At 38.9% G+C, this 19231-nt stretch overlaps 1 protein-coding gene across 1 annotated transcript in view; it reads left to right on the top strand.

The window, feature by feature from the left end:
* The window catches only part of LOC124128597 (SCO-spondin-like), a 28841-nt gene extending 10343 nt beyond the window's left edge, over positions 1-18498 (top strand). The window contains exons 12-30 of the mRNA XM_048385963.1: positions 1886-2068; positions 2739-2930; positions 3407-3589; positions 4260-4451; positions 4928-5110; positions 5781-5972; positions 6449-6631; positions 7302-7493; positions 7970-8152; positions 8823-9014; positions 9491-9673; positions 10344-10535; positions 11012-11194; positions 11865-12056; positions 14309-14500; positions 14977-15159; positions 15830-16021; positions 16498-18196; positions 18424-18498. Of these exons, the coding sequence (XP_048241920.1) occupies positions 1886-2068; positions 2739-2930; positions 3407-3589; positions 4260-4451; positions 4928-5110; positions 5781-5972; positions 6449-6631; positions 7302-7493; positions 7970-8152; positions 8823-9014; positions 9491-9673; positions 10344-10535; positions 11012-11194; positions 11865-12056; positions 14309-14500; positions 14977-15159; positions 15830-16021; positions 16498-16748 (3443 nt within the window). The 3' untranslated portion in view covers positions 16749-18196; positions 18424-18498. The remainder of the gene's footprint in view (positions 1-1885; positions 2069-2738; positions 2931-3406; positions 3590-4259; positions 4452-4927; positions 5111-5780; positions 5973-6448; positions 6632-7301; positions 7494-7969; positions 8153-8822; positions 9015-9490; positions 9674-10343; positions 10536-11011; positions 11195-11864; positions 12057-14308; positions 14501-14976; positions 15160-15829; positions 16022-16497; positions 18197-18423) is intronic.
* The last annotated feature ends 733 nt before the right edge of the window (positions 18499-19231 follow it).

The following is a 19231-nucleotide window of genomic DNA, read 5'->3' as shown; positions in this document are numbered from 1 at the left end:
CACAATAATCAGAAGACATCTTAAGAGTTGTATGATCACACACAATCTTATGCATTCTCATATGGGTGTTGGATATGTGTCTGTTACAACTAGCAGCTGTTTAAATACGCATAACTTCTGGACGTGTAGAGCGACTGTTGTAAAGATACCAGGAGTATTTAAACTAAAGAAATCAAGAGTATGGCAAACCTTAAAAGAAATTCATATTCCTTGTATTGATCACATATATTATGTATGTTCGACCAAGCCTTTTGTATTGACTTTCCAATTTTCATTCATCTGTGTAGAAATGATAGAAATGTTGTCCAGAGAAATATAGAGGATTTGCGCAGAAGAATGAAACGATTTTCTTATTCCAACCACTAGATGACGACGATGTTGGCGAGTGGAGCCAATGGAGTGCTGCATCATGCACAGCCACCTGTGGTCCAGGCCAAGAGGGAAGCATTGAAAGAAGCAGAAGTTGTGTTATGCCGGCCAATAGTATCAGCTGTATAGCCACATTAACAGAAACCCAAATGGAAAACTGCGGCCTTCCTAAATGCCCAGGTAAATGTGTAGCCATGTGGAACTGTAACACTTTCATGTACTGCAGTATATGAAATGTAGCACCTCTAACCTGAGACGTAACCCGTTTCATGTACATTCTTAGTGCTATATTTCCACCATCAGACTATGGAAAAGCCTCTCCTCTTTGACTCAAGCAACTCTGACAGAGCGAGTTTGTATGTAAAGGTTGTTTGCAATTATAGTGTGTCTCCAAGTTAACAAAGGAGTGAATACAAGTGGAATATCAAATCCGTCTTCAATTACCTTGCTCGTATGACACATGTTCCCAAAAAAAGATATTAAAATCCATGTCCATTTAATTCTGTTAATCAATCGCCAACTGTTTTGAATGAAACTACATTTTGAAAGACATGCAATATTCTGATAACATTATGCATCACTTTTTAAAGGCATCATATAAATCGTCACTTTGCTTTATTTGACGCACACTGTACAGGTGAGACATGGTTAGAACCCAAACGAATCTGAGTAAATAAACAACACTGGTTTCTTTTTCTACGTGCAAACTGAAACCTTCCTGATTTTACAATACGCAGCAAATAGTCGGATGAACACAACATCAGCATTTGATACATAATTGTCACATTTGTTATTGATAATATATGGATTTCTAGTATATCTCTGTGTTGACCATGTTGATACTTTGCAGTTGATGGAGGGTTGTCAAACTGGACATCGTGGTCAATCGTACCCTGCCATGTCACGTGTGGAGTAGATGCCATGAGAAATCAGAGCAGACGTAGGGATTGTAACAACCCCGCTCCGGAAGCCGGTGGCAAGAACTGCACAGGTCCGCTGATGGAAACCAGTCAGACACACTGCAACGTCCCTCCATGTAGTGGTATGTGAAGGCCAATTTGCCACACAGTTTATACTTCTGTTGTGTACATGTACAACTTTCAGTTTAATTATCGTAGGACGAAACTGTCTTTATGGCCATATGTCGAACCACAATAATCAGAAGACATCTTAAGAGTTGTATGATCACACACAATCTTATGCATTCTCATATGGGTGTTGGATATGTGTCTGTTACAACTAGCAGCTGTTTAAATACGCATAACTTCTGGACGTGTAGAGCGACTGTTGTAAAGATACCAGGAGTATTTAAACTAAAGAAATCAAGAGTATGGCAAACCTTAAAAGAAATTCATATTCCTTGTATTGATCACATATATTATGTATGTTCGACCAAGCCTTTTGTATTGACTTTCCAATTTTCATTCATCTGTGTAGAAATGATAGAAATGTTGTCCAGAGAAATATAGAGGATTTGCGCAGAAGAATGAAACGATTTTCTTATTCCAACCACTAGATGACGACGATGTTGGCGAGTGGAGCCAATGGAGTGCTGCATCATGCACAGCCACCTGTGGTCCAGGCCAAGAGGGAAGCATTGAAAGAAGCAGAAGTTGTGTTACGCCAGCCAATAGTATCAGCTGTATAGCCACATTAACAGAAACCCAAATGGAAAACTGCGGCCTTCCTAAATGCCCAGGTAAATGTGTAGCCATGTGGAACTGTAACACTTTCATGTACTGCAGTATATGAAATGTAGCACCTCTAACCTGAGACGTAACCCGTTTCATGTACATTCTTAGTGCTATATTTCCACCATCAGACTATGGAAAAGCCTCTCCTCTTTGACTCAAGCAACTCTGACAGAGCGAGTTTGTATGTAAAGGTTGTTTGCAATTATAGTGTGTCTCCAAGTTAACAAAGGAGTGAATACAAGTGGAATATCAAATCCGTCTTCAATTACCTTGCTCGTATGACACATGTTCCCAACATAAGATATTAAAAACCATGTCCATTTAATTCTGTTAATCAATCGCCAACTGTTTTGAATGAAACTACATTTTGAAAGACATGCAATATCCTGATAACATTATGCATCACTTTTTAAAGGCATCATATAAATCGTCACTTTGCTTTATTTGACGCACACTGTACAGGTGAGACATGGTTAGAACCCAAACGAATCTGAGTAAATAAACAACACTGGTTTCTTTTTCTACGTGCAAACTGAAACCTTCCTGATTTTACAATACGCAGCAAATAGTCGGATGAACACAACATCAGCATTTGCTACACAATTGTCAAATATATTATTGGTTATATATGGATTGCTAGCATATCACTGTGTTGACCATGTTGATACTTTGCAGTTGATGGAGGGCTGTCAAACTGGACATCGTGGTCAATCGTACCCTGCCCTGTTACATGTGGAGTAGATGTCATGACAAATCAGAGCAGACGTAGGGATTGTAACAACCCTCCTCCGGAGGCCGGTGGCAAGAACTGCACAGGTCCACTGATGGAAACCAGTCAGACACACTGCAATGTCTCTCGATGTAGTGGTATGTGAAGGCCAATTTGCCATACACTTTATACTTCTGAAGTGTACATGTAAAACTTTCATTTCAATTATCGGAGGACGAAACTGTGCCTTCATGGCCATATGTCGAACCACAAAGATCAGATAACATCTTTAGAGCTGTATATCACACACAATCTTATGCATTCTCATATGGGTATTAGATATGTCTCTGTTACAACTAGCAGCAATTAAAATACGCATAACTTCTGGACGTGTAGAGCGACTGTCGTAAAGATACCAGGAGTATTTAAACTTAGGAAATCAAGAGTATGACAACTCTTAAGAATAAATTCATATTCCTTTTATTGATCACATATATTATGTATGTCCGACCAAGCCTTTTGTATTGACTTTCCAATTTTCATTCAACTATGTAGAAATGATAAAAATGTTGTCCAGAGAAATATAGAGGCATTGCACGAAAGAATGAAACGATTTTCTTATTCCAACCACTAGGCGACGACAATGTGACCGAGTGGAGCCAATGGAGTGCTGCAGCATGCACAACCACCTGTGGTCCAGGCCAAGAGGGAAGCATTGAAAGAAGCAGAAGTTGTGTTATGCCGGCCAATAGTATCAGCTGTATAGCCACATTAACAGAAACCCAAATGGAAAACTGCGGCCTTCCTAAATGCCCAGGTAAATGTGTAGCCATGTGGAACTGTAACACTTTCATGTACTGCAGTATATGAAATGTAGCACCTCTAACCTGAGACGTAACCCGTTTCATGTACATTCTTAGTGCTATATTTCCACCATCAGACTATGGAAAAGCCTCTCCTCTTTGACTAAAGCAACTCTGACAGAGCGAGTTTGTTTGTAAAGGTTGTTTGCAATTATAGTGTTTCTCCAAGTTAACAAAGGAGTGAATACAAGTGGAATATCAAATCCGTCTTCAATTACCTTGCTCGTATGACACATGTTCCCAACATAAGATATTAAAAACCATGTCCATTTAATTCTGTTAATCAATCGCCAACTGTTTTGAATGAAACTACATTTTGAAAGACATGCAATATCCTGATAACATTATGTATCACTTTTTAAAGGCATCATATAAATCGTCACTTTGCTTTAATTGACGCACACTGTACAGGTGAGACATGGTTAGAACCCAAACGAATCTGAGTAAATAAACAACACTGGTTTCTTTTTCTACGTGCAAACTGAAACCTTCCTGATTTTACAATACGCAGCAAATAGTCGGATGAACACAGCATCAGCAGTTGCTACACAATTGTCAAATACATTATTGGTTATATATGGATTGCTAGCATATCACTGTGTTGACCATGTTGATACTTTGCAGTTGATGGAGGGCTGTCAAACTGGACATCGTGGTCAATCGTACCCTGCCCTGTTACATGTGGAGTAGATGTCATGACAAATCAGAGCAGACGTAGGGATTGTAACAACCCTCCTCCGGAGGCCGGTGGCAAGAACTGCACAGGTCCACTGATGGAAACCAGTCAGACACACTGCAATGTCTCTCGATGTAGTGGTATGTGAAGGCCAATTTGCCATACACTTTATACTTCTGAAGTGTACATGTAAAACTTTCATTTCAATTATCGGAGGACGAAACTGTGCCTTCATGGCCATATGTCGAACCACAAAGATCAGATAACATCTTTAGAGCTGTATATCACACACAATCTTATGCATTCTCATATGGGTATTAGATATGTCTCTGTTACAACTAGCAGCAATTAAAATACGCATAACTTCTGGACGTGTAGAGCGACTGTCGTAAAGATACCAGGAGTATTTAAACTTAGGAAATCAAGAGTATGACAACTCTTAAGAATAAATTCATATTCCTTTTATTGATCACATATATTATGTATGTCCGACCAAGCCTTTTGTATTGACTTTCCAATTTTCATTCAACTATGTAGAAATGATAAAAATGTTGTCCAGAGAAATATAGAGGCATTGCACGAAAGAATGAAACGATTTTCTTATTCCAACCACTAGGCGACGACAATGTGACCGAGTGGAGCCAATGGAGTGCTGCAGCATGCACAACCACCTGTGGTCCAGGCCAAGAGGGAAGCATTGAAAGAAGCAGAAGTTGTGTTATGCCGGCCAATAGTATCAGCTGTATAGCCACATTAACAGAAACCCAAATGGAAAACTGCGGCCTTCCTAAATGCCCAGGTAAATGTGTAGCCATGTGGAACTGTAACACTTTCATGTACTGCAGTATATGAAATGTAGCACCTCTAACCTGAGACGTAACCCGTTTCATGTACATTCTTAGTGCTATATTTCCACCATCAGACTATGGAAAAGCCTCTCCTCTTTGACTAAAGCAACTCTGACAGAGCGAGTTTGTTTGTAAAGGTTGTTTGCAATTATAGTGTTTCTCCAAGTTAACAAAGGAGTGAATACAAGTGGAATATCAAATCCGTCTTCAATTACCTTGCTCGTATGACACATGTTCCCAACATAAGATATTAAAAACCATGTCCATTTAATTCTGTTAATCAATCGCCAACTGTTTTGAATGAAACTACATTTTGAAAGACATGCAATATCCTGATAACATTATGTATCACTTTTTAAAGGCATCATATAAATCGTCACTTTGCTTTAATTGACGCACACTGTACAGGTGAGACATGGTTAGAACCCAAACGAATCTGAGTAAATAAACAACACTGGTTTCTTTTTCTACGTGCAAACTGAAACCTTCCTGATTTTACAATACGCAGCAAATAGTCGGATGAACACAACATCAGCAGTTGCTACACAATTGTCAAATACATTATTGGTTATATATGGATTGCTAGCATATCACTGTGTTGACCATGTTGATACTTTGCAGTTGATGGAGGGCTGTCAAACTGGACATCGTGGTCAATCGTACCCTGCCCTGTTACATGTGGAGTAGATGTCATGACAAATCAGAGAAGACGTAGGGATTGTAACAACCCTGCTCCGGAGGCCGGTGGCAAGAACTGCACAGGTCCACTGATGGAAACCAGTCAGACACACTGCAATGTCTCTCGATGTAGTGGTATGTGAAGGCCAATTTGCCATACACTTTATACTTCTGTTGTGTACATGTAAAACTTTCATTTCAATTATCGGAGGACGAAACTGTGCCTTTATGGCCATATGTCGAACCACAAAGATCAGATAACATCTTTAGAGCTGTATATCACACACAATCTTATGCATTCTCATATGGGTATTAGATATGTGTTTGTTACAACTAGCAGCAATTAAAATACGCATAACTTCTGGACGTGTAGAGCGACTGTTGTAAAGATACCAGGAGTATTTAAACTAAGGAAATCAAGAGTATGACAACCCTTAAGAATAAATTCATATTCCTTTTATTGATCACATATATTATGTATGTTCGACCAAGCCTTTCGTATTGACTTTCCAATTTTCATTCAACTATGTAGAAATGATAAAAATGTTGTCCAGAGAAATATAGAGGCATTGCACGAAAGAATGAAACGATTTTCTTATTCCAACCACTAGGCGACGACAATGTGACCGAGTGGAGCCAATGGAGTGCTGCAGCATGCACAGCCACCTGTGGTCCAGGCCAAGAGGGAAGCATTGAAAGAAGCAGAAGTTGTGTTACGCCAGCCAATAGTATCAGCTGTATAGCCACATTAACAGAAACCCAAATGGAAAACTGCGGCCTTCCTAAATGCCGAAGTAAATGTGTAGCCATGTGGAACTGTAACACTTTCATGTACTGCAGTATATGAAATGTAGCACCTCTAACCTGAGACGTAACCCGTTTCATGTACATTCTTAGTGCTATATTTCCACCATCAGACTATGGAAAAGCCTCTCCTCTTTGACTAAAGCAACTCTGACAGAGCGAGTTTGTTTGTAAAGGTTGTTTGCAATTATAGTGTGTCTCCAAGTTAACAAAGGAGTGAATACAAGTGGAATATCAAATCCGTCTTCAATTACCTTGCTCGTATGACACATGTTCCCAAAATAAGATATTAAAAACCATGTCCATTTAATTCTGTTAATCAATCGCCAACTGTTTTGAATGAAACTACATTTTGAAAGACATGCAATATCCTGATAACATTATGTATCACTTTTTAAAGGCATCATATAAATCGTCACTTTGCTTTATTTGACGCACACTGTACAGGTGAGACATGGTTAGAACCCAAACGAATCTGAGTAAATAAACAACAGTGGTTTCTTTTTCTACGTGCAAACTGAAACCTTCCTGATTTTACAATACGCAGCAAATAGTCGGATGAACACAACATCAGCAGTTGCTACACAATTGTCAAATACATTATTGGTTATATATGGATTGCTAGCATATCACTGTGTTGACCATGTTGATACTTTGCAGTTGATGGAGGGCTGTCAAACTGGACATCGTGGTCAATCGTACCCTGCCCTGTTACATGTGGAGTAGATGTCATGACAAATCAGAGCAGACGTAGGGATTGTAACAACCCTGCTCCGGAGGCCGGTGGCAAGAACTGCACAGGTCCACTGATGGAAACCAGTCAGACACACTGCAATGTCTCTCGATGTAGTGGTATGTGAAGGCCAATTTGCCATACACTTTATACTTCTGTTGTGTACATGTAAAACTTTCATTTCAATTATCGGAGGACGAAACTGTGCCTTTATGGCCATATGTCGAACCACAAAGATCAGATAACATCTTTAGAGCTGTATATCACACACAATCTTATGCATTCTCATATGGGTATTAGATATGTGTTTGTTACAACTAGCAGCAATTAAAATACGCATAACTTCTGGACGTGTAGAGCGACTGTCGTAAAGATACCAGGAGTATTTAAACAAAGGAAATCAAGAGTATGACAACTCTTAAGAATAAATTCATATTCCTTTTATTGATCACATATATTATGTATGTCCGACCAAGCCTTTCGTATTGACTTTCCAATTTTCATTCAACTATGTAGAAATGATAAAAATGTTGTCCAGAGAAATATAGAGGCATTGCACGAAAGAATGAAACGATTTTCTTATTCCAACCACTAGGCGACGACAATGTGACCGAGTGGAGCCAATGGAGTGCTGCAGCATGCACAACCACCTGTGGTCCAGGCCAAGAGGGAAGCATTGAAAGAAGCAGAAGTTGTGTTATGCCGGCCAATAGTATCAGCTGTATAGCCACATTAACAGAAACCCAAATGGAAAACTGCGGCCTTCCTAAATGCCCAGGTAAATGTGTAGCCATGTGGAACTGTAACACTTTCATGTACTGCAGTATATGAAATGTAGCACCTCTAACCTGAGACGTAACCCGTTTCATGTACATTCTTAGTGCTATATTTCCACCATCAGACTATGGAAAAGCCTCTCCTCTTTGACTAAAGCAACTCTGACAGAGCGAGTTTGTTTGTAAAGGTTGTTTGCAATTATAGTGTTTCTCCAAGTTAACAAAGGAGTGAATACAAGTGGAATATCAAATCCGTCTTCAATTACCTTGCTCGTATGACACATGTTCCCAACATAAGATATTAAAAACCATGTCCATTTAATTCTGTTAATCAATCGCCAACTGTTTTGAATGAAACTACATTTTGAAAGACATGCAATATCCTGATAACATTATGTATCACTTTTTAAAGGCATCATATAAATCGTCACTTTGCTTTAATTGACGCACACTGTACAGGTGAGACATGGTTAGAACCCAAACGAATCTGAGTAAATAAACAACACTGGTTTCTTTTTCTACGTGCAAACTGAAACCTTCCTGATTTTACAATACGCAGCAAATAGTCGGATGAACACAGCATCAGCAGTTGCTACACAATTGTCAAATACATTATTGGTTATATATGGATTGCTAGCATATCACTGTGTTGACCATGTTGATACTTTGCAGTTGATGGAGGGCTGTCAAACTGGACATCGTGGTCAATCGTACCCTGCCCTGTTACATGTGGAGTAGATGTCATGACAAATCAGAGCAGACGTAGGGATTGTAACAACCCTCCTCCGGAGGCCGGTGGCAAGAACTGCACAGGTCCACTGATGGAAACCAGTCAGACACACTGCAATGTCTCTCGATGTAGTGGTATGTGAAGGCCAATTTGCCATACACTTTATACTTCTGAAGTGTACATGTAAAACTTTCATTTCAATTATCGGAGGACGAAACTGTGCCTTCATGGCCATATGTCGAACCACAAAGATCAGATAACATCTTTAGAGCTGTATATCACACACAATCTTATGCATTCTCATATGGGTATTAGATATGTCTCTGTTACAACTAGCAGCAATTAAAATACGCATAACTTCTGGACGTGTAGAGCGACTGTCGTAAAGATACCAGGAGTATTTAAACTTAGGAAATCAAGAGTATGACAACTCTTAAGAATAAATTCATATTCCTTTTATTGATCACATATATTATGTATGTCCGACCAAGCCTTTTGTATTGACTTTCCAATTTTCATTCAACTATGTAGAAATGATAAAAATGTTGTCCAGAGAAATATAGAGGCATTGCACGAAAGAATGAAACGATTTTCTTATTCCAACCACTAGGCGACGACAATGTGACCGAGTGGAGCCAATGGAGTGCTGCAGCATGCACAACCACCTGTGGTCCAGGCCAAGAGGGAAGCATTGAAAGAAGCAGAAGTTGTGTTATGCCGGCCAATAGTATCAGCTGTATAGCCACATTAACAGAAACCCAAATGGAAAACTGCGGCCTTCCTAAATGCCCAGGTAAATGTGTAGCCATGTGGAACTGTAACACTTTCATGTACTGCAGTATATGAAATGTAGCACCTCTAACCTGAGACGTAACCCGTTTCATGTACATTCTTAGTGCTATATTTCCACCATCAGACTATGGAAAAGCCTCTCCTCTTTGACTAAAGCAACTCTGACAGAGCGAGTTTGTTTGTAAAGGTTGTTTGCAATTATAGTGTTTCTCCAAGTTAACAAAGGAGTGAATACAAGTGGAATATCAAATCCGTCTTCAATTACCTTGCTCGTATGACACATGTTCCCAACATAAGATATTAAAAACCATGTCCATTTAATTCTGTTAATCAATCGCCAACTGTTTTGAATGAAACTACATTTTGAAAGACATGCAATATCCTGATAACATTATGTATCACTTTTTAAAGGCATCATATAAATCGTCACTTTGCTTTAATTGACGCACACTGTACAGGTGAGACATGGTTAGAACCCAAACGAATCTGAGTAAATAAACAACACTGGTTTCTTTTTCTACGTGCAAACTGAAACCTTCCTGATTTTACAATACGCAGCAAATAGTCGGATGAACACAACATCAGCAGTTGCTACACAATTGTCAAATACATTATTGGTTATATATGGATTGCTAGCATATCACTGTGTTGACCATGTTGATACTTTGCAGTTGATGGAGGGCTGTCAAACTGGACATCGTGGTCAATCGTACCCTGCCCTGTTACATGTGGAGTAGATGTCATGACAAATCAGAGAAGACGTAGGGATTGTAACAACCCTGCTCCGGAGGCCGGTGGCAAGAACTGCACAGGTCCACTGATGGAAACCAGTCAGACACACTGCAATGTTTCTCGATGTAGTGGTATGTGAAGGCCAATTTGCCATACACTTTATACTTCTGTTGTGTACATGTAAAACTTTCATTTCAATTATCGGAGGACGAAACTGTGCCTTTATGGCCATATGTCGAACCACAAAGATCAGATAACATCTTTAGAGCTGTATATCACACACAATCTTATGCATTCTCATATGGGTATTAGATATGTGTTTGTTACAACTAGCAGCAATTAAAATACGCATAACTTCTGGACGTGTAGAGCGACTGTCGTAAAGATACCAGGAGTATTTAAACTAAGGAAATCAAGAGTATGACAACCCTTAAGAATAAATTCATATTCCTTTTATTGATCACATATATTATGTATGTTCGACCAAGCCTTTCGTATTGACTTTCCAATTTTCATTCAACTATGTAGAAATGATAAAAATGTTGTCCAGAGAAATATAGAGGCATTGCACGAAAGAATGAAACGATTTTCTTATTCCAACCACTAGGCGACGACAATGTGACCGAGTGGAGCCAATGGAGTGCTGCAGCATGCACAGCCACCTGTGGTCCAGGCCAAGAGGGAAGCATTGAAAGAAGCAGAAGTTGTGTTACGCCAGCCAATAGTATCAGCTGTATAGCCACATTAACAGAAACCCAAATGGAAAACTGCGGCCTTCCTAAATGCCGAAGTAAATGTGTAGCCATGTGGAACTGTAACACTTTCATGTACTGCAGTATATGAAATGTAGCACCTCTAACCTGAGACGTAACCCGTTTCATGTACATTCTTAGTGCTATATTTCCACCATCAGACTATGGAAAAGCCTCTCCTCTTTGACTAAAGCAACTCTGACAGAGCGAGTTTGTATGTAAAGGTTGTTTGCAATTATAGTGTGTCTCCAAGTTAACAAAGGAGTGAATACAAGTGGAATATCAAATCCGTCTTCAATTACCTTGCTCGTATGACACATGTTCCCAAAATAAGATATTAAAAACCATGTCCATTTAATTCTGTTAATCAATCGCCAACTGTTTTGAATGAAACTACATTTTGAAAGACATGCAATATCCTGATAACATTATGTATCACTTTTTAAAGGCATCATATAAATCGTCACTTTGCTTTATTTGACGCACACTGTACAGGTGAGACATGGTTAGAACCCAAACGAATCTGAGTAAATAAACAACAGTGGTTTCTTTTTCTACGTGCAAACTGAAACCTTCCTGATTTTACAATACGCAGCAAATAGTCGGATGAACACAACATCAGCAGTTGCTACACAATTGTCAAATACATTATTGGTTATATATGGATTGCTAGCATATCACTGTGTTGACCATGTTGATACTTTGCAGTTGATGGAGGGCTGTCAAACTGGACATCGTGGTCAATCGTACCCTGCCCTGTTACATGTGGAGTAGATGTCATGACAAATCAGAGCAGACGTAGGGATTGTAACAACCCTGCTCCGGAGGCCGGTGGCAAGAACTGCACAGGTCCACTGATGGAAACCAGTCAGACACACTGCAATGTCTCTCGATGTAGTGGTATGTGAAGGCCAATTTGCCATACACTTTATACTTCTGTTGTGTACATGTAAAACTTTCATTTCAATTATCGGAGGACGAAACTGTGCCTTTATGGCCATATGTCGAACCACAAAGATCAGATAACATCTTTAGAGCTGTATATCACACACAATCTTATGCATTCTCATATGGGTATTAGATATGTGTTTGTTACAACTAGCAGCAATTAAAATACGCATAACTTCTGGACGTGTAGAGCGACTGTCGTAAAGATACCAGGAGTATTTAAACAAAGGAAATCAAGAGTATGACAACTCTTAAGAATAAATTCATATTCCTTTTATTGATCACATATATTATGTATGTCCGACCAAGCCTTTTGTATTGACTTTCCAATTTTCATTCAACTATGTAGAAATGATAAAAATGTTGTCCAGAGAAATATAGAGGCATTGCACGAAAGAATGAAACGATTTTCTTATTCCAACCACTAGGCGACGACAATGTGACCGAGTGGAGCCAATGGAGTGCTGCAGCATGCACAACCACCTGTGGTCCAGGCCAAGAGGGAAGCATTGAAAGAAGCAGAAGTTGTGTTATGCCGGCCAATAGTATCAGCTGTATAGCCACATTAACAGAAACCCAAATGGAAAACTGCGGCCTTCCTAAATGCCCAGGTAAATGTGTAGCCATGTGGAACTGTAACACTTTCATGTACTGCAGTATATGAAATGTAGCACCTCTAACCTGAGACGTAACCCGTTTCATGTACATTCTTAGTGCTATATTTCCACCATCAGACTATGGAAAAGCCTCCTTGACTAAAGCAACTCTGACAGAGCGAGTTTGTTTGTAAAGGTTGTTTGCAATTATAGTGTGTCTCCAAGTTAACAAAGGAGTGAATACAAGTGGAATATCAAATCCGTCTTCAATTACCTTGCTCGTATGACACATGTTCCCAAAAAAAGATATTAAAAACCATGTCCATTTAATATTATAGGCATTATTATAGGCATAAAAGTGTAATATACATTTAGATAATTAACAAGTAATTAAAGTAATTAATAAGCATTAAGATACATTCTGATTCTATAAAAGATCAAGAGGGAGAGTTGGGGTCGGTAAGTCGGGAATAGGTAAATGTATAAAACAGGCAGCTCTGGTTACTTGAAGACTACGGGAGCATGCCGGGCCACGAGGATCCAGGGACGAGGGCAGTAGGTCGAGGGTTATACATGAACGAAATATAATTAACAGATGAGAAATAGATAAAAGGGAAAAAAATAGAGTTGGGAGGTACGGGAACGTCAGGGACTTTGGACATATATGGTCTGAGGGGGGAAAATAGTCCGAATTCCAAGGGGTAAGAAGTTACATGATAGCGAGTCCGAATAAGGTTCTGGTTATTAGAGAAGAGTGGGGAAGAACGACCTAAGGTAAGGGGGGAAAGGTGTTTGACCAATGAAATAGGAAAAAAATGGGTAAAACCTTGACGTAAGCTGGGGGTAAAAAGGACGGGGAGACCCAAGGTTCGGGGAGACTGGAGGATCCCAATTGAGCACCACGATCTCGACCTTACTCTGAAAAACACCAGTTTACACCTCCAGTATTTCGGCCAGGACTGAAGCTTTGCGGCTAAAGTCCTTAAACCATCGTGACCAGAAGTTGTTGATCAATCATTAGTGATTGAATAAACAGTCATCAACGAAAGAAACTCTTTGTGCTCATTGGGAGAACTACGGTAATTCATCCAAGGCCCTCGGGTACTGACCTTGTACCTCTCGTAACATCCCAGTCTGTCAGCACCAAGAACGAGGGGATTACCGTAGTACAGGTGAGGAGGTAACGACTGTTACCCTCCGGTTAATTAACAACAATTAACACCTGTAATTAAGGGGCGAAAAGTACCTTGGATATTAATTCTGTTAATCAATCGCCAACTGTTTTGAATGAAACTACATTTTGAAAGACATGCAATATCCTGATAACATTATGTATCACTTTTTAAAGGCATCATATAAATCGTCACTTTGCTTTAATTGACGCACACTGTACAGGTGAGACATGGTTAGAACCCAAACGAATCTGAGTAAATAAACAACAGTGGTTTCTTTTTCTACGTGCAAACTGAAACCTTCCTGATTTTACAATACGCAGCAAATAGTCGGATGAACACAACATCAGCATTTGCTACACAATTGTCAAATACATTATTGGTTATATATGGATTGCTAGCATATCACTGTGTTGACCATGTTGATACTTTGCAGTTGATGGAGGGCTGTCAAACTGGACATCGTGGTCAATCGTACCCTGCCCTGTTACATGTGGAGTAGATGTCATGACAAATCAGAGAAGACGTAGGGATTGTAACAACCCTGCTCCGGAGGCCGGTGGCAAGAACTGCACAGGTCCACTGATGGAAACCAGTCAGACACACTGCAATGTCTCTCGATGTAGTGGTATGTGAAGGCCAATTTGCCATACACTTTATACTTCTGTTGTGTACATGTAAAACTTTCATTTCAATTATCGGAGGACGAAACTGTGCCTTTATGGCCATATGTCGAACCACAAAGATCAGATAACATCTTTAGAGCTGTATATCACACACAATCTTATGCATTCTCATATGGGTATTAGATATGTGTTTGTTACAACTAGCAGCAATTAAAATACGCATAACTTCTGGACGTGTAGAGCGACTGTCGTAAAGATACCAGGAGTATTTAAACTAAGGAAATCAAGAGTATGACAACTCTTAAGAATAAATTCATATTCCTTTTATTGATCACATATATTATGTATGTCCGACCAAGCCTTTCGTATTGACTTTCCAATTTTCATTCAACTATGTAGAAATGATAAAAATGTTGTCCAGAGAAATATAGAGGCATTGCACGAAAGAATGAAACGATTTTCTTATTCCAACCACTAGGCGACGACAATGTGACCGAGTGGAGCCAATGGAGTGCTGCAGCATGCACAGCCACCTGTGGTCCAGGCCAAGAGGGAAGCATTGAAAGAAGCAGAAGTTGTGTTACGCCAGCCAATAGTATCAGCTGTATAGCCACATTAACAGAAACCCAAATGGAAAACTGCGGCCTTCCTAAATGCCCAGGTAAATGTGTAGCCATGTGGAACTGTAACACTTTCATGTACTGCAGTATATGAAATGTAGCACCTCTAACCTGAGACGTAACCCGTTTCATGTACATTCTTAGTGCTATATTTCCACCATCAGACTATGGAAAAGCCTCTCCTCTTTGACTAAAGCAACTCTGACAGAGCGAGTTTGTTTGTAAAGGTTGTTTGCAATTATAGTGTGTCTCCAAGTTAACAAAGGAGTGAATACAAGTGGAATATCAAATCCGTCTTCAATTACCTTGCTCGTATGACACATGTTCCCAAAATAAGATATTAAAAACCATGTCCATTTAATTCTGTTAATCAATCGCCAACTGTTTTGAATGAAACTACATTTTGAAAGACATGCAATATCCTGATAACATTATGTATCACTTTTTAAAGGCATCATATAAATCGTCACTTTGCTTTATTTGACACACACTGTACAGGTGAGACATGGTTAGAACCCAAACGAATCTGAGTAAATAAACAACACTGGTTTCTTTTTCTACGTGAAAACTGAAACCTTCCTGATTTTACAATACGCAGCAAATAGTCGGATGAACACAACATCAGCATTTGCTACACAATTGTCAAATATATTATTGGTTATATATGAATTGCTAGCATATCACTGTGTTGACCATGTTGATACTTTGCAGTTGATGGAGGGCTGTCAAACTGGACATCGTGGTCAATCGTACCCTGCCCTGTTACATGTGGAGTAGATGTCATGACAAATCAGAGCAGACGTAGGGATTGTAACAACCCTGCTCCGGAGGCCGGTGGCAAGAACTGCACAGGTCCACTGATGGAAACCAGTCAGACACACTGCAATGTCTCTCGATGTAGTGGTATGTGAAGGCCAATTTGCCATACACTTTATACTTCTGTTGTGTACATGTAAAACTTTCATTTCAATTATCGGAGGACGAAACTGTGCCTTTATGGCCATATGTCGAACCACAAAGATCAGATAACATCTTTAGAGCTGTATATCACACACAATCTTATGCATTCTCATATGGGTATTAGATATGTGTTTGTTACAACTAGCAGCAATTAAAATACGCATAACTTCTGGACGTGTAGAGCGACTGTCGTAAAGATACCAGGAGTATTTAAACTAAGGAAATCAAGAGTATGACAACCCTTAAGAATAAATTCATATTCCTTTTATTGATCACATATATTATGTATGTCCGACCAAGCCTTTTGTACTGAATTTCCAATTTTCATTCAACTATGTAGAAATGATAAAAATGTTGTCCAGAGAAATATAGAGGCATTCCACGAAAGAATGAAACGATTTTCTTATTCCAACCACTAGATGACGACGATGTTGGCGAGTGGAGCCAGTGGAGTGCTGCAGCATGCACAGCCACCTGTGGTCCAGGCCAAGAGGGAAGCATGGAAAGAAGCAGAAGTTGTGTTACGCCGGCCAATAATATCAGCTGTATAGCCGCACTAACAGAAATCCAAATGGGACACTGCGGCCTCCCTACATGTCCAGGTAAGTGTCTGTCCATCTTAAACCGTACTTGTCACCTGGAAGCTACCGTTTTGGCTGGACATTCTTAGTTTTTCGTAAACACTTGTTGTCATCATCGATGTTCAGTGATCTGTTCATATATTTTTCACCACTATTTGAAACCGTTTAAGCTCAATAGGATCTGTTACGGTAGATGTTCTGAAGGGGTCATTCTCCGGTTTTGACATTTCATGTTTGCATCCATGTATACAAATTACAGAAGAAAAAGAGTGTCTGTTAACCTTTGATTTATGGTAACAGTTTACTCTCTGGGTGATAAACAAAGTTCTGATGTTGTGTTCTGATATATTGTGTTTACTGTAGAACCAGAAGCGAGTACCTCCTTGCCTATATAAGATAGTACGATGTACTACTCCAACAGTGTAAATATCCGTGTGAGAGATGAAAGTTTTGAATGTGAAGACTGATGCTTACTGCATGTTTCGTTTCTTACCAATTTAACAAAATATAGAATAATAGATCTCACCTACATCTGTAGGTCTTATCCTATCTAGCTTTCCTAACTTTCCTTCAATGACATGTGATGTTATTATTACTGCATCGCTGTTGACACTATGCTTGATATTTTTGCATTTACCAAATCAACCATTTAAAAACATTGAACATTGAAATATATTTGCTACATCCTTAGATTTGTTTACAAAACTTCTGTATGTTGTTATTATTGATGCATCTGATAAGAATAATTGTTTTCCTGTGTCAGGTATGAGCATAATTTATCTTCGCAATATTTACTTTGCTATGAGTTTTAATTGTGCTATGTATGAATTTACACAGTTTATCCTATGGTAATTTTGTAAAGTTTTATGGATGGAAGTACACACTCTTTGCTATGCTATATCTTCATTTATTCTATGTATTAGTACTAGTATTCACACTCTTTGCCAGGAAATAATGTTCATACACTGCATGTATGTACACAATCTTTGCTTTGCTATAATTTGAATTGTTCAATGCATGAATGTATACAATATATGCTATGCTACATCATGAATTATTCATTACATTAATAAACGCAATCTTATCACTGGTATATTTTGAATTATTTCAGGCATGAATGTTGACAATCTTTGCTATTTCGTATTGTGAATGATTATCTGTATAAACAATATACAAAAACGTGTGCTGTGCGATATATTGCATTGGTGAATGAATAAATGAACATAATCTTTGCTATGCCTTATTTTGAATTGTTCTATACATGTATGATTATCAATTAAACAAATATTTAAAAACGTTTGCTATGCGATATATTGTATTGTTTAATGAATGAATGTACATAATCTCTGCTATGTTAAATTTGAAATTCTTCTTCACATGAATGAACACAATCGTAAGCTACACCTACACTTCAAGTCGAAGACACAACGCAATGGACCTGTCAACATCAACGATTCAACCGTAGAGATGTCCAACCGGAAGTGCCGGTCGATAGCCATGTGACCAATGTTACCTTAGATGTTCATGGTTCTGTAACGTACGTATTGCATGGATGCTTTGGCCTTTAGACTGGATTCAATACTTATGGGTCGAGATATATTCTTTCGTTAACTGTAACAATTCCCAATTAGCTTAATACACATAATACAATGTGAAAGTCCTTCACAAGAACGAAATCAGTTAAAGTTTCAAACTTGTTTGCAACGTGATATACCACGTGTTATCAATGCATTTTGAAGATAAGTATGCTTTTGTTTGTTGCAGTACACTCCTTATCATATCCACGATCCAGTCCTGAAGCAACATGATGATTGATCAGCGCTAAGAAAGAAAATATAATATAATATTCATCCTCGCTATCTAGCGTAAGGAGTAAGTGTATGTTCATAAGGTATGCTTCTCTCCGTTTCACCTGGGAACTAAAATTAAGTCAGCAAGCATAAACCTCAGAAACCTATCCAATCTGATAATCAAGAGTGTGCTAATCTACTGCATTCAATATCAGGACGGGGGACACCAGAAATTAGCGTCACACAATTTGTAAATCGGGCCCGAGGCTTCGGCGTGACGAGCGAACACTTTAACCAAAAGGCTACCCTGCTGCCCCATGCATCTTTGAATTCACAAAACGCGTAATCTTAAAGATACCTTCATGTGAGACTAACAAAGGTGACTAGGTAACAATGACAATGATGTAAATAAATGCGACAAAAACCCTTCCATAATCATAATGTCTGCTAAAAGCAGAGTCCATTGTACGAATTCGACTTGATCTTGAACATGTGTTTATCAATTACTAACAGATCATTGTGGTCGCGTATACATCAAATGTGGAAATTCTCCTAAATGTCTACAATAAGTCTTTTTGCAAGCTTTCAAATGACCTGGAATATTGTAACCCTGATCAAACAACTTTTGAGAAAGAGTCGTATGACGCTCGTTGAAATCTTTGTAGAAAGAGCATGTTTGATCATACCTCAAAAGTTTCTGTTACTCTGATTCTTTATGCATAGATCAGAATATGAAACAGATGAGACCGCCCTACCTTCGTCTAGCTAAGTTGGTAAATCAG

This window comes from Haliotis rufescens, unplaced genomic scaffold (genome assembly GCF_023055435.1).
Source record: "Haliotis rufescens isolate VD_foot unplaced genomic scaffold, xgHalRufe1.0.p SCAF_6, whole genome shotgun sequence".
Classification (NCBI taxonomy): domain Eukaryota; kingdom Metazoa; phylum Mollusca; class Gastropoda; order Lepetellida; family Haliotidae; genus Haliotis; species Haliotis rufescens.
This window is presented reverse-complemented; position numbering and strand designations above follow the sequence as displayed.